Below are 16,450 nucleotides of genomic sequence, written 5' to 3'. Positions count from 1 at the left end.
TCTCATAGATCAAGTTTTCTAAATCTCTTCCCACATTTGTTGCTCTCCTCTGGAGTCTTTCCAGTTTGTTCACAGCTTTCCTGAGGTGTGGCACCAAGAATTGGACAGGGTACTCCAGCGGAGGCCCCAACAGTGCTGAATAAAGTGTGACAATTACTTCCTGTGTGTTGCATATAACACTTCTGTTAATACCCCCTAGAATGACACTAGCCTTTTTTGCAAGTGCATCCTGTTGATGACCTATGTTCAATTTGTGATCCACTATGACCCCCAGATCCTTTACAGCAGTACCACCACCTATCCAGTTATGCCCCATTTTGTAGTTATGCATTAGATTTTTTTCCTTCCTAAGTGAAGTACTTTGCACTTACCTTTATTGAATTTGATAGACAGACCAATTCTCCAATTTGTCAAAGTCCTTTTGAATTCTAATCCTGCCCTCCGAACCCCTGGCAGCTTGGTATCATCTGCACATTTTATTAGCATACTCTCCACTCCATTATCCAAGTCATTAATGAAAATATTGAATGGTATCAGACCCAGGACTGACCCCTGCAGGATCCCACTAGATACACACTCCCAGTTTGACAGGGAACCGTTGATAACTGCTCTTTGAGTATTGTCTTTCCCCAAGTTGTGCACCCACCTTGTGGTAATTTCATCTAGACCATGTTTCCCTTGTTCATTTATGAGACTGTCATGTGGTACTGTGTCAAAAGCCTTACTAAAATCAAGATATATCAAGTCTACTTCTTTCCCCGCATCCAATAGGCCAGTATCTCTGTCAAAGAAGGAAAATTGGTTCTTTTGGTGGGTTTTGTTCTTGACAAATCCACACTATCTGTTCCTTATAATCCTATATCTTCTAGATGCTTACAAATTGTTTGTTTAATAATTAGTTGCAGTATCTTTCCAGATTTCAAAGTCAGGTTGACTGATCGTAATTTCCCGGGTCCTCTTTGTTATACTTTTTAAAGATAGGTACTGCGTTTGCCTTTCTCCAGGACTCTTGGACCTCAAGCACCCTCCATGAGTTCTCAAAGATATTTGGTAATATTTCTGAGATTGCTTCAGCTAGTTCCTTAAGAGCCCTTGGATGAATTTCATCAGGCCCTGTCGACTTGAATACATCCAACTTATCTAAATATTTTAACCTGTTTTTTCTGTATTTTGCCTTGCATTCCTTCCCCCTTGTTGTTAATATTAATTGTGTTAAGTCTCTGATCACAGTTAACCTTTTTAATGATGATTGAACCAAATTAGGCATTGAACATCTCAGCCTTTTTGATGTAATCAATTATTAGATTTCCTTCCCCACTATGAAGAGAACCTATACTTTCCTTCATCTTTCTCTCGCTCCTAATGTATTTAAAGAACCTTTTTTATTGTCTTTTACGTCCTTTGCTAGGTGTAACTCATTTTGTGCCAAAGTCTTTCTGATTTTGTCGCTACATGCTTGTGCTATTCTTTTGTACTATTCCTTCGCATTTCTTCCATATTTCCACTTTTTATAGGATTTCTTTTTGATTTTCAGGTCACTAAAAAGAGCTCCTGATGGAGTTATATTGGCCTCTTAGTATTCTGTTCAGGATGGTTTGTAGTTGTGCATTTAACATTATCTTCTTGAGAAACTGCCAGCTCTCCTGAACTCCCTTTTCACTTAGATTTTCTTCCCATAGCACCATACCTACCAGTTCTCTGCATTTGTCTGATTTTCTGAAGTCCTTATTCTGTTTCTCTCACTCCTTCCTTTCTTTCATATCATAAATTCATCATTTCATGATCAGTGTCACCCAAATTGCCTTCCAACTTCAGATTTGCTACCAATTGTTCCCTGATGGTCAGAATCAAGTCTAAAATGGTTGTACTTTAGTTACTTACACCACTTTCTGAAACAAACAGTTGTCCCCAATACATTCCAAGAACTTACTGGAAATTTTGTGTTTTGCTGCATTACTTTTCCAGCAGATGTCTGGTACTACTGGGTACTACCAGGTCTTGTGTTTTGGGTATTCTTGTTATTTGTCCTAGAAATGCTTCATCCACCTCCTCTTTCTGATTTGTTGGTCTATAGTAGACCCCTACCATGATGTCACCCCTATTTTTAACCCTTCTATCTTTACGCAGAGATTTTCAACTGATCAACAAGTGTATATATTCTTAATGTAAAATGCAACATCTCCTCTGTTTTTGTTCTGCCCATCCTTCCTGAACAAGCTATACTCCTCTATACCAATATTCCAGTCATGAGACTTATCCCAGCAAGTCTCTGTGATGCCAGTTTAGTTATAACTTAAATTACATACTAATATTTCCTGTTTAACTTCCAGTTCTTTCTATATTCAACAATCCCAACATTTAGTTTAACTTCTTTGGGGAACATACACACCAAGCTCCTCAAAAAGACAATGATGGTCCTGAAATGTTTCATGCACATCTCCCAGGTTTTCTGGGATGATGAAGTCTCAAAAGTATGATGCTTTGAAAATGTAGCTGTAATTTACTTTATAAAAATTATTCTTAAAAATAATCAACCTTATTATTAGGTTGCACAGGTTAAAAGCATGCTTGGGACGGGAGCGTACAAAGCATATAATATCCACACTTGAAAAGGGCAACTGTGTGGGAAACAAATTACTGCTTTCAATGATATTATGCATTTCAGCAGTATGGTTTTGCTTAAGAAATGATAGAATCTTTCAAAACAGTGAACATTTTAGGGTCACCTGGCATATATTAATGTATTTTGAGGGCATAGAAAGTCTGGAAAATAAAGAAGTTTTACCATGAATCAGAGTCAGTTTGGAAACAAAAATACTTGCTGCTTCAGTTGTTTTTTTACTTCCAAAAACTATAGTCTTCTGAAGACCTTGTGCCTATATCCCTAGGCCACATACAGGTAAATGAAACAAGCCCAACTTCTGGTCCATCTGTAATAAATAGCTTTAAAGAGATGTGCCTAAAGATACTATTTCAGATTGATCAAAAATAGGGTTGGGATTGCTAGAAACTCCTACATTTTTCTCTAATGATTACTTAGAGATTATGATAATGATTCCCAAATAGCTGACATAATCCAGTCTTGAGAGATGCCTGGAGCCCCATGTTCATCAAAGGTGCAGGAATAGATAAATTCCTCAGTTCTGATTTATTCCTCTATTTAAAATGTTCATTACTTGCAGATCACCTGGAACCTGCTGGGCCACATAGTAAAACATGGTTTAGCAACAGAATCAGGGCACACATCTGACTATGGCAGAATCCAGTGGGAGGCATATTTCCAAGGATACAGAAACCGTAGAGCCAAAAAGGACATAGTGGCAGCCATACTGGGTGGCACTGGAGTTGGGGTCTCCTTATGTAATTTGTATGACATTGAGGGATTATACCTTAAAATTAACCCACTAACTGATTAGTTTGGTAAAGCCATTGAAAAAGGAGGAGGGATTAGTTCTTTAACTTTGCAACAGGAGGTGTCAGTTATTAGCAATATGTACTCCATTGCGCAAACTTTTAAATGAATTCATATATCTTTAAATACTTTAATTCATTACATAACAATAATGTTTCTCAAGCAATTGTATGCAGCATATATGGTACTAAACTTGTTATGCATTCAGGAAATATTTTATTCAAGAAATAAAAAAATCAACTGGGGGAATGGTCAAGATAGTTAAACAGCACACTTATATGGACCTCATTAGGGGGAAAAGGAATTTACAATATTGCTAGGCTAGAATGTGGATCCTAGGAACCACATGAAATTAGCAATTCGACTGTGCCAGTTATAATCACTATTCCTTTAGGGATAGGGGTCCCTAAAGACTTGGCATATGTTAACAGCATGTGTACAATAGAGAATGGGACCCATAAACAGCATTATCCCAGCGTGACGATGGCAACACAAGGAGAAGAGGAAATAAGCACAACCTGCTGTAAATGAATCAAGTACAAATGGTTCTGAGAGTGTTCAGTGTGAATGAGCAAGACCACAAGCGAGGGAGGTTGGGCCCGAATAGTCGTTAAAGAGAGAGTAAAGGAAGTGGTATAGCCTGGAGACACAGTATGTGCTCTCAGTTATCACAGCTTCTCGATGGGGACAACACCATGCCAGGGGAGCCTGGATGGATTTTGTCTGAACCTCAGCTCTCTGACTCAGGGTGGAACCCATGCCGTATGGCCAAGTTTGCAGATTAAGGAGAATGTGACAGAGGCTGTAACAGACAACACCAAATGGGAGTCACTGGTGATCAATCTCTTTTCACCTAGACCTCCCTTGTCCATTAACACCAATGATTCAGTACAATGGAAAATAGAGCCCAACTAATAGCCGAGCAACAGGAAACTGGGATAATACTGTACCAACAGTGAAAACACCCTGGTGGGCTGTACCAGACAAGGTGAGCTTGCACCTCCCTGGTTAGTACTTTGAGCCTTTAATAGTGGTTAAAATGATTACAGCTACTGTGGCCTTGGGAATATGTTCCTGCCTGGTAAACTTTAAAAAGAGAGCACAAAAAGGCAGGATTATGATACGGATTAAATGAATGCTAATATAAAAAAGAAAAATAAAGACGGTTGAATGTAGGCCTGGCTTGACATGAGTGACAGGATTATGGAAATAAAAAGATCAGCAGGCTGAAAACAGAATGTTTGTGCTAAGAGAGGTAAAGGGGCCAATGAGCTAAGAGACAGAATGTCTGAACTAGCTAAGGTAAGTGGCAGAAATACCAAGGGAACCATTTACAAAGAACAAGATATCAATGGACAAAATACACTGGGAATTTAAAAATGAGGTAAAGAGTATTTTGAACATGGACATGTGCATGAACAGAGCATGCTGTACAGGGAATGGTTCCTACAAAGTAACCAAACCAGTCCCAAAATGTGTGATGCAATGTATAGTAAATGCACTGAGATGTGTAAATGTATATAAAGAGGGTTTCTATGTAACTTTGAGTCTGTGATGTGCCCTGTGTTTGAGTCTAATCATCTTAGTGTGGCATTGCTGTATGCAATAAATATACATGAGTGACGAAGTCTGGAGTCAAACTGAGTTCTTCGAAGCTGAGTGGAAAGAAGTCTCAGGGGAATCCCAACAGTTCAGTGCTTGGGCTTGACAACCTCTTTCTTGTAGTATGTCTGTGCCTTTATCCTAATCTCCAGGAAGGCTTAAATAATCCTTACAAGATATGCCTAGCATTTACTAGGAGCAAGCAAGCAAACATCAGAAACAAAGAAAAATGTCTGCTTATAGAAATGGTCTAATTAATCAAGTCCTCTCTCACTGAAAACTAGCACAGCAGGGGAAAGGAGACTTGGAAAGGATAGGCCTGGCTTCCTCAGCCACTGAGGAAAGCTGGACTTTATGCTGCCTCCTTCTCCTCGCCTGGAAACAGCAGTAGAGCCCAGGATTTGGAGACAGATGACCAGGGCAGGGGGCCAGGCAGATCAGGCAGCAGCTCAGAAAGTCTTTATGTTCTTACCTCCATTGTGGGAAGCAGTTCAGTGAGAATGGAATGGCAGTGATAAGCAGATCAGGTGTTTATACTTTCTCCATGTCTTCGCCCAGTACCAGCACAGAATAGAGGAGAACTGAATGGGGCGGGGGTGGAAGCATATAGGACATGCAAGGTAACCAATGCAAGAATGCTAGAGGGAAGATCAGATGCTGATGCTCACCGTGTCTCCTCTTCTACAAGCAGCCAAAGCGTGGGGTGGACTGGCAATGGCAGAAAGAGGCTAGCACCTCAGGCATCACTGGAGTAGCAGTGAATCAGTCTGCACTTTGTGGAAAAGGCCACTTTGATCATTTTCCACCTCTTCTCACCTGGAGACATCAACAGGAGATCAATGACAGAGCCGCGGGGAAAATGTTGATTTTATGATGGAGGCCACTATGTTGTAATTTATGCTTGTCTATGAACATGTGTTTTATGTGGAAGCGTGTATCACATAATGCGTTGACCAGTTGGTCTGTCAATGCACTTAACCATTACTGTCTATATAGCAACTAAAATTGCACTGTCTTGTTTTATTTTATAGCTCCGTAAATCAGTTTTCAGCATCAGGGCAAGAAATCTTCTGGAAAAGGAGACAGCAATCAATAAAATCCTTAGGTAACAAATAGGGTTAATTTGATTTGATGCTTTCTATCTTTTGGATGACAAATGGATCTCATTAATGAGTAATGAATTATTTCTAATCTGTTTCTTCTGCATGAGTGCTAAAGTATTAAGTCAGTTTACAGTGTGTGCTTAATATTTGTGCCAGTGTATCTCTTTGCATTAAAAAACACAGCTCGTTTTTACCTCTTTGTGTAAATGATAATAACTGATGATAACATGCTCTTAAGGTATATTATTCATGAACACAGTGGCAAAAGAGAGATCATGTTTTATAATATGGGGTCAAATTTTGGCTTTTTCCACCTTTTCCCTTAGAGTTAACCAAAATATCACTTTTAAAAAGCACTTCTATTTTGCACTCGTGCCTGGGAATTCCAACACAATCTTTGCACAGGAACCCAAGTGGAGTACTCCTACCAAACACATAAGTAAACTATGCAAGAAAACCTGTAGATTATTAACTGTGTGGGACTGATTGTGGACCCCTTACAATGGTGATCACATGCAAAAGTAGTCCCAATACATGCTCAGCAACATGAGGAAAGGATACACAGTCCTGGCCCTATGCGTTTCAGAGGAGCAAGAATCATGTCATCAAGTTATCCTGAGTTCTCACCTTTCTTCAGCTTTTCATGCCAGTTTTTGTTTTACATTGTTTAAATTAGAATTATTAACATTCAAATTATATATTAAATCTGTGCCAACAATTTATAGATCATTAGTTTGTTGCTACCTACAGTCGTGTATCATCAAAGCTTGCACACCTACAGTATATTTTATAAACTACCACTAATAGGGAAATAGCAGTACAAATCAGGAATAATTGATTAGAAAAATACAGTTGTGAAATGAGAATAAATACTTTATGAAGAGCACTCCAGTATGAAATTACAGTTCAGTGCAAGTCCTGAACTGTGAATATGATTGAAAAGTGACTCGTAATTACATGCAATTTGAGAAAAATTATAGCAGCCACCTTTTGTTGTTCTTTTTAATATTCCTAAAGAATAAGTTACAGTAAGTGCTGTAGAGATTAACACAACTTTAGCTTTCGTTAAAAACTATGGTAAATGTGACCAATTAGCAATTCAGCTGGTTATGCTTTGTCAAGATGTGACTGCAAGGCCAAAAGTATTCATTGCAAATAAAACTTAGGATTCTTTTTTAAAGCATTTCAATTACCTAAATGTCTCTTGGTTTTATAGAAGTTGCCCCATGGAGAAATAAGCAGTTTCTGCATGCTAGTCAAAAGCCTTACAATACATTTTTATGTATTGACTTCTCAGCAGCATTTGACGAAAACACACAGGTTGCTGATATATAATCATGAAATTCCACTGACTCCAATGGGGTTACACAAAGTGTCAGTCAGCTCAAAGTTCAGCTCAGACAGTATCCCATAGGAAATCCACTCATGGGCTGCTTTTATCTTTTTAAGGCTCCATTATTTCAGATGCAAGAATAACTCATGTAGAACAAAGGAAACTGTACAATTGAAACGCACGGAGTTTCCTATGAATTCTTCCATCACAATAGTGAGGTTTCCTTTCCTCAGAAGACGTCTGCAGTTCTGCTTTCAGAACCTGTGGACTCCTGGTAATTTATCTGTCTCTCACTGCAAGGGGCAGCCACACAGATCCCCCTCGTCTCTGCTTTGCTAGCAGCCTGCTCCCACTTGTCCCTTCAGAGCATGGCATCTGCAGAATCTATGCTTCCAAGGGAACTTTTGGCCCTGGAATCCCCCCTCAGGGACAGTTTCACAGGACAGAGCATGGTATCTGCAGAACCTATGCTTCCAAGGGAACTTTTGACCCTGGAATCCCCCCTCAGGGACAGTTTCACAGGACAGAGGAAGAAGCAGTCCTAATGTATATTCACCACCAGGTGCTTTCCCACCCAGATTTGCAGAGTCAGACTTCCTTGGAGCCCTTGTGGGGAAGTTTTGATGGTAATGGGATCCTGCCACTGGGGCAAAATGTTTGCTGGCACAGCTGCCTTTTGCACACCGACAAACATAGGATGCATAAGGCCTTCAAGGAATAATAGCCTCAAGAGTGTAGCTTATTCATTAACAAAGAAGCAGCCTCCTTATGAGCAAGAGGAACAGGGAGTTTTCTTGGCAACGAGTAACTGCCTCAAACTGTTTCCATACTCTGCTGATTCCGATGATGCCATTTCTACACTATAGTTACTGGGCCCGCAGCAGGTGTCACAGCTTCAGTATTAACATGCTAACATAAGAAATCATTTTCACAACATAAGGGATGGATTTGCTGGTGCAGAAAGTCACTAAATATGAGGTTTTCTATGACGGTGGAGCCTCAAAGAGGGAGCTTGCAAAGAAAAAAAAAAGATGGGTGTGAAATGTGATAAAATATCACTGCTAAACCCAAGCTTACTGTTCACAGGAAGCAGAAAAACTCAAACTTGCATGAAGATTATGTTTTTTCTTTGTACTGATCACAGCTACTGTAGCTGAGATATTTGAATTTCAGCTACATTACAGACCTGACAGTGAAAGAATTGATTTTTGTACCTTAAACACTCAGTAACAGTTCAAGCTGCCCTTCTCTAAAGATTCCCACCAAAAGGCTTTTAATCATTGTCTGTATGGATGAAGGTGGGTATAAGTGCTTCTCTAAATTAAAGCTGCTCTGGAACAACTTCAGTTTGCTCAAATTACTTTAACAAAAAGACTTTTAATTCTGTTCTTGCTGCTTTATGCTTTGTGCTGCCTTTTTTGTCCTTCTTACCCACTCTTACTGAAGAATATTTTTTATCAAATTCTAAATATTTTAACATAAAGCAAAAGAGTGCAAATTATACACAATGGGATGAATTCCATCTTTGTGCATCTCTTGAATGATCATTTGGGGGGAGGGATAGCTCAGTGGTTTGAGCATTGGCCTGCTAAACCCAGGGTTGTGAGTTCAATCCTTGAGGGGGCCATTTGCAATCTCTGGCAAAAATTGGGGATTGGTCCTGCTTTGAGTAGGGGGTTGGACTAGATGACCTCCTGAGGTCCCTTCCAACCCTGATAGTCTATGATTCTATGATTTAATGCTTCCATTGGTGGCAATGGGGGCTCTACATACCCTTCCAAGGGCAGAACTTGGGACCAAATGAAATGGAATTGAAGATGACACCCAGCATCAATTATGGATTAATTATCATCTGGAATCCTCAAAGTCTAGAAAAATAGCTTTTGTAAGGACTAGTAAAATTGCCTGTCTGCCATCAGAGCCAGCATCATGGATGCCAGATAAATATCTGCCCGATTCCCAGAATCATTCATCACCTTTATGTTTTATATAATAATTACCAGTCATTCCTGTTGAGCTTCTCCCACTCCCTCTGCACCACCAGCCTTGACCCCACCCTCCTCACGTTTGTTTTCTTCCCCCATTTCCCTCTCTGTTACATGCTACCCCCTGAGAATGGAACACTCTACCAGCCACCAGTCTCCCTACAGTCGTTTGTGTAAATATACTGGAACCATCCAGATATACACGTATAACCACGTTACCGTACCACTGTTAGTGAGCCTTATCTTTCTCATCTCATCATCCCCTATTGCTACACATGCATATTCCATCACATAATAGTTTGCAAGCTCCATGAGGCTCAGGCCATGTCACATCTTTTTATTGGACCTATAAAGTGTCTTAGCACATTTTTGGATGCTGTATGAATAAAATAAAAATATTCATATTACCTATATCAATGATGCAGAACACGGTTCTGGTTCAGATATAGGTTAGCTGACCAATTCTGAGGCTGTTTACTGTACTGCCTATTCTGAGCCATTTTCCCATCAGCATATCATATCATATACATAGTGCAACATCTAAGTTTCAGGGTCTGTTGGACAAAAAGATCAACTTCGAAGGTCATCATTAAGTAATGAATTGTGACAGTTTTGGAAATAAGCCACATGAGCTTGAGTAGCTTTTGATATGCATTACATTTTATAATTGATTTTAGAGCTAAATTGTAAACTAATGCTAAGTATAAACAACAATGTATTCACTATTCCAGACAAAGCTTTTCTGACATTTGCTGAGCCTGAGGGAATAGCCTATCTCATGCATAAGTGAAGCTTTCAGTTGGAATAAACAGCTGAATGAATAAGGAACATTTATCTTATGTCTGAAATTATGTCTTGAGTGTGTCATTAAAATATGTTGTAGTGCTTGAATTAAAAATTCAGTTTTACTAGTTTGCTGGTATTCTGGTAGATTATTCAACTGCTCTTATGAAAGCATTCTTCAAAACAATGATCTTTTGTACATATCAGAATGAAGGAAAAGCAAGTTCTTAACTCTTTCTAAAAGTTTTATGACACTACTTTATATTTACCTAATCTCTGATTAAACTATCTCAATATGTTGTTATAATGGGCCACCCTGATTAGGCAACTTCCTGTCTTAAGACACAAATCCAGAGTATCCCCAGACACAGTCAGTAGTTCATTTGTATCTTTATTAGAAAGCCTCCTCCATTAAACAACCAATTTGTGTTGGTCCCTTGAGTGATCACTTAAGACAAATTCAACCCTAAGTTAAGTCTACAAAAAGAAAAGGAGGACTTGTGGCAACTTAGAGACTAACAAATTTATTTGAGCATAAGCTTTCATGAGCTACAGCTCGAAAGCTTATGCTCAGATAAATTTGTTAGTCTCTAAGGTGCCACAAGTCCTCCTTTTCTTTTTGTGGATACAGACTAACACGGCTGCTACTCTGAAACCTATCCTTTAAATCTGTGATCCCTTTTTTGTTAAATTTTAGGATTGGTTACCTATAATTTTTTTAAACAACTAATATGACTAATCTCAGGTGTGTCTATCATGATCAGCTTCTTAGAGCATTAGAAACCAAGGCTGCCACTGGATTCTACCTAGTCGCCAGCAAAGTCAAACATGAAGAATTTCAGGAGCTGCTTAGCGCCTGCTCAGTGGAAAAAGTTGCCCCTTTTTATACTTGTTGTGCTAAGGGAGCTCCATACTTTTAATGGATCATCATGAAGCAAGCTCTGTGACTGGCTCATCTTTAATCCAAGGAGATACCCAGACACACATCAGCTAGGAGAGAGTGGTTAGACAACAGGGCAAGAATGAAGACCAGAATGCAAGATAGCTAAAGAAGTGAGCATGTAAATAAGCCATTTTAGATGGCTAGATTGCATAGACACTGAAGAAGACAAGTTTACTGTCTTTTTTTCTTTTTAGAAACATCTGATCGCATAAGAGGGACCCAGGAAGAAAAGCTTTGTTATATATCAAGTTGCATTAATAATCCATTTTGCTTGACCCGTCAGATTCAAATTGTTTTAACAATACAGTCAAATTGAATAGCTGAAATGTAGTGTTTGATTGTGTTAACAAAGTGCATTTGGCCTGCTGTCCAAACAGTGCCATAGTGAATGCAATCTATAAGATGACAGAAGTGGATGCTGAAATCCATCTGGTGTGTGCCAAGCTCTTCTGGAACATGAATATGAGGTTATCCCAGACAACCATGACAAAAGTTTGTTGGAAGCATGGATGGCATTATGGAAAGATTCGGTGAGAGAACCTATCATCATCAGGAATGAATGAGGATGATAGTATTTTGTGTATTGGATTTACCGATGGAGCATTGCCATCTTCTGTTAAAGATTCTGTCCAAAGGACTCACCAGGAGAATTGTATGCAACACACAAAAATGTGGATAGGGACTCTGGTGCAGTTCAACTAAATGATGTTCATTTATGAAAGAAGCCTCAAATTGCAACGATACAGCAACATAAGCAGGAAATCTATACTTGATGCCAGAAACAGACCTCCCTGATAAAGTCATCACACAGAGCACCACCTTATGCAAAGCAAGAGGCCTCATACTGTTAGTGGAAGGTACAGTATTATAAAATATGTACAAACTGTTCAGCATCTTGCAGTGGCTTGGAGTATTTAGCTGAATTACTGTCTGATTTGCTTATTTTTCAGGGATTTTAAATGGGAAGGAAACAGTGTAAAGGGCAGCTGTCCCTTTCATTCATGACTTTGGACCCCGTCAGTTTTTCCCAGGTAATGTATGGTATATAATATTCCCTGTACGATCTTGTCTTGCAACCAAGCTCAGTGTAGTTTCTTCCTCTAACTTGACTAGTAATTTGTTCTTTTTAAACATACTTTATTTCCTTTGTGCATATAGAGATCAACACGAAGGACATTGCTGCAGCTGCATTTGCTGAGAAGGAAGGGATAAACTGCATCCAGAGCTTTGCATATCAAGTAAACATTGCAACCAGCTTGACATGTTTCTACTTGTCTTTTTCCAGTGTTTCCTATCTCTCTCATTACATATTACATGAACATCCAATCTCTCTAATATCTGACAGACCTAGTGTGATGGGGTAGACTAGGCCCAGAGGCCTCCTGCTGGAGGCCTCAGGGTCCTGCCACACCAATCCCAAGAAAGGAGCTGTGGCGAGGTCCTTCAAGCAGGCTAGAGTGGTTGCAGGGGAAGCAGCCAATCAGGGCCCCGGAGGGCCCAATAAAAAGGAGCTACAGAACCAGAGACAGGGCAGTTCCTTGATAGAGCTGGACCAGCATGGATGGTGTGGCTGGCTGAGGGAATTGCAGCACAATGGACAGCCCAGTACTAGTAAGGACCGGGGGAGCAAGGAAGAGCTCCTGGCTGGCTGGCTACTGGACCTGAACTTAGAAGAGCCCTGAACTAAGGGTAAGACATTGGTGAAGGCTGGGGCCCAGAGTAGTGGGCGGACCCGGGTCCCCGCCCCCCATAGGCTACTGTGGAAGGGCCTACAATTGGACATCAGTAAACCCCCAGAAGGGACCTGAACTGTCAGGAGACCCAGCTGAAGACTGGGGCCAAAACAGACTAAGAAAGCAAAACCATTGCTTCCAGGGAGGAAGTCCTGGGGGTATGGCCTGATGGCAGGACTGCGACTGGTTTAAAGACTGCAGACACACCCAACCAGAGGAGGTGCTCGTGAGAGGTGGATGCCATTACAGCCGGCCAGAAAATTTGGGAGGGGGAGGGGAAATTATGATGTGGTGATTTTTCTACCCCATTTTGCAAAGAAATTTCAAAGTTTTTGAAATTTTCTAACCAGCTCCAATTCATAAAGGTTTATCATACTGAGAGAGGATTTATTCTGAACTCTTAACTGAGTGCAGAGCACTTAGGGCTAGATTTTTAAGAGTATTTAGGTGCCTTACGATGCAAGTAGGCACTTAGTAGGATTTTCATCAGCACCTAGGCATCTTACACCCATTGAAATCAATGAGAGTTAGGCAACTAGGTCCTTTTGGAAATCCCACAAGGTGCCTATTTGCCATTTAAGGTGACTAAAATATCTTTAAAAAATCTGACCCTTAGCAATTGGGAGAATGGTCAGGCAGATTTTGTCACTTGCTAAGGAGTCATAAAGGGAGACGTTCCCAAAGAGTAGAGGATGGCAGAAGAGAAAAGTAAGGAGATATTTAGTAAACAAGCTAAGGAGCTTATAAAACTGTCCTCTCTGTCACATCATCTGTGGCGCTGTGAGTACGGAAAGACTTCCCTGCACATTGCTGCTGACAATTTGCATTATCTATTTCAAGTCACTTGATCTCAGTCGTGTAGCACTGGCATTGCATCATTTCTCCATTGATTTCAGCAGGGACTGCTGGACTCTCAGCATTTTTGAAAATCAGACAACTTAAGTAGGCACCTAAATATGGACTTAGGAACCAAACTTTAGGCAGTTACTTTTTTTAAATCTTGACAATAGTCTTTCAATGGGTCTGCTCCTTTATCCAGGTCTGTTCCTTTATAGCATTTATTTAATTGGCTTTGTTAGTCAGTTAATACTATGACATAAAGAATGTAGTCACAGGAAGAATTAAGTATTTTGGTTGCAAGTAGTTCTCTTTTATTATGTACAACAAGGAATTGCGTTCTCCACTCACAAAGCAACTGGGTATCTAAATGAGTTGTGTACAAGCATGTGAAAACATTTATGTGGAAGTCACACGTGGATGTAAGGAAACAATTATTTCTGGATATTAAAATACAGATGCATATGCCTAAGAGCACAAAGAAAAGGAGTACTTGTGGCACCTTAGAGACTAACAAATTTATTTGAGCATAAGCTTTCATGAGCTACAGCTCACTAGGAGAGAACTTGCACATCAGAACCTACTATTGTCTCTGCTTTGGGAGACCTTAGTGTCATTCTAATGGAGTCAGGTAGGATCCATTTCTAGAAAATAGTGATTATCTATTCTTTTACACAGAAATTACATAGTTATTCAAAGAATATTTTTGTTGTCTATTGAAATTATTACATTACATTATCCTATATCACATCCGATGAAGTGAGCTGTAGCTCTCGAAAGCTTATGCTCAAATAAATTGGTTAGTCTCTAAGGTGCCACAAGTACTCCTTTTCTTTTTGCGAATACAGACTAACACGGCTGCTACTCTGAAACCTAAGAGCACAGTAATTCTTATTCACAAAGGTACAAATACAAGCTGTTCCATTATCTCAGTGAGAAGCCGTTATAGGAGAGAACTTGCACATCAGAACCTACTATTGTCCCTGCTGTGAGAGACCTTAGTGTCATTCTAATGGAGTCAGGTAGGATCCATTTCTAGAAAAGAGTGATTATCTATTCTTTTACACAGAAATTACATAGTTATTCAAAGAACATTTTTGTTGTCTCTTGAAATGATTACATTACATTACCCTATATCACATAATGCTTTAAAATTCATTGTATTCAGATATTGGCTGAGATACTGAAATTGTATTGCACTGCAAGACATACTGCAATTTTTTTAAATGTGATTATATTTCTGACTATTCAGTATAATGTAATCTAATGTGCTCTTGTTATAAGTGTATAATATTGCATGTTAGTGGGATTCTGGTGTAATGGGTGATGAAAACATAGGCAGGCATTATAAGCTTATTTGCGTTACAGATCTCTCAGTGGACCCACATTCCTTTCATCCATCTGCTTAAAACCAAGATAAAGAAAACAACAGAGAAGAGTGAAAACAGATATCCACAGAAACATTTGAAAGAAAAAAGTTATCCCCTATAAAGCAATAATTGCCTTCATGAGATCGCAGCCTGCCATATGTAATTGTGCAACGTTATTTAAAACAATGGGAGTAAACATGTTTTCAAAGGCTCAGAGTGTTAGTGAATAGTGTGGTGTATCCAAAGGGTTCACATTCATAATACTCATATATGTTATCAGAGAAGCTGGATATGAGTCAACAGTGCGCCCTTGTTGCCAAGAAGGCCAGTGACATTTTGGGATGTATATGTAGGGGCATTGCCAGCAGATCGAGAGATGTGATCGTTCACCTCTTTTCGACATTGGTGAGGCCTCATCTGGAGTACTGTGTCCAGTTTTGGGCCCCACACTACAAGAAGGATGTGGAAAAATTGGAAAGAGTCCAGTGGAGGGCAACAAAAATGATTAGGGGACTCGAACACAGACTTATGAGGAGAGGCTGAGGGAACTGGGATTGTTAAGTCTGCGGAAGAGAAGAATGAGGGGGGTTTTGATAGGTGCTTTCAACTACCTGAAAGAGGGTTCCAAGGAGGATGGATCTAGACTGTTCTCAGTGGTAGCTGATGACAAAACAAGGAGTAATGTTCTCAAGTTGCAGTGGTGAGGTGTAGGTTGGATATTAGGAAAAACTTTTTCACTCGGAGGGTGGTGAAACACTGGAATGCGTTACCTAGGGAGGTGGTGGAATCTCCTTCCTTAGAGGTTTTTAAGGTCAGGCTTGACAAAGCCCTGGCTGGGATGATTTAATTGGGGATTGGTCCTGCTTTGAGCAGGGGGTTGGACTCGATGACCTCCTGAGGTCCCTTCCAACCCTGATATTCTAGGATTCTATGATATGAAGCGAGAGCCACTGAGAATTGAGAAATTGCACCTTCAAGACTCAACTAGCTTTTATGAAATATTTATATTTGGTTTATATCTGTTTCACTGAAGAATTTCAAAAGTCCTAAATTACATCCACCTGGTGGCAGCCTTGCACATAGATCCTGGATTGAGTTTAACAGACTGCTGACTGGAACGGCCAGACTGGCTGCCACAGTGCCACAATTTGGCTTAGCCAATCTTGACAGTGTGACTGTGGGGCAGTGGTGCAGACAGTCAAACATGTGATGGAGGAGTGCACAATTAGAAGATTAGAAGGTGGACTGCCACACTTTGCCATCCCTGATGATACAACAGTTGGATGGTTGAACAATCTAGATATCAATTTATGACTCATCTCAACAAAGAAGATGAAACACAAAAATAA

At 39.9% G+C, this 16,450-nt stretch overlaps 1 protein-coding gene across 11 annotated transcripts in view; it reads left to right on the top strand.

Moving 5' to 3' along the window:
* The window catches only part of NALCN (sodium leak channel, non-selective), a 345,527-nt gene that overhangs the window by 280,754 nt on the left and 48,323 nt on the right, over positions 1-16,450 (top strand). For all 11 annotated transcript variants that reach the window (XM_078853491.1, XM_078853490.1, XM_078853489.1 and 8 more), the window contains one exon: positions 6,046-6,119. In XM_078853491.1, coding sequence (XP_078709617.1) covers positions 6,046-6,119 — 74 coding nt within the window. The remainder of the gene's footprint in view (positions 1-6,045; positions 6,120-16,450) is intronic.

Source organism: Lepidochelys kempii, chromosome 1, assembly GCF_965140285.1.
Source record: "Lepidochelys kempii isolate rLepKem1 chromosome 1, rLepKem1.hap1, whole genome shotgun sequence".
Classification (NCBI taxonomy): Eukaryota; Metazoa; Chordata; order Testudines; family Cheloniidae; genus Lepidochelys; species Lepidochelys kempii.
The sequence above is the reverse complement of the archived record's forward strand: the minus strand, read 5'-3'. Positions and strand labels throughout refer to the sequence as shown.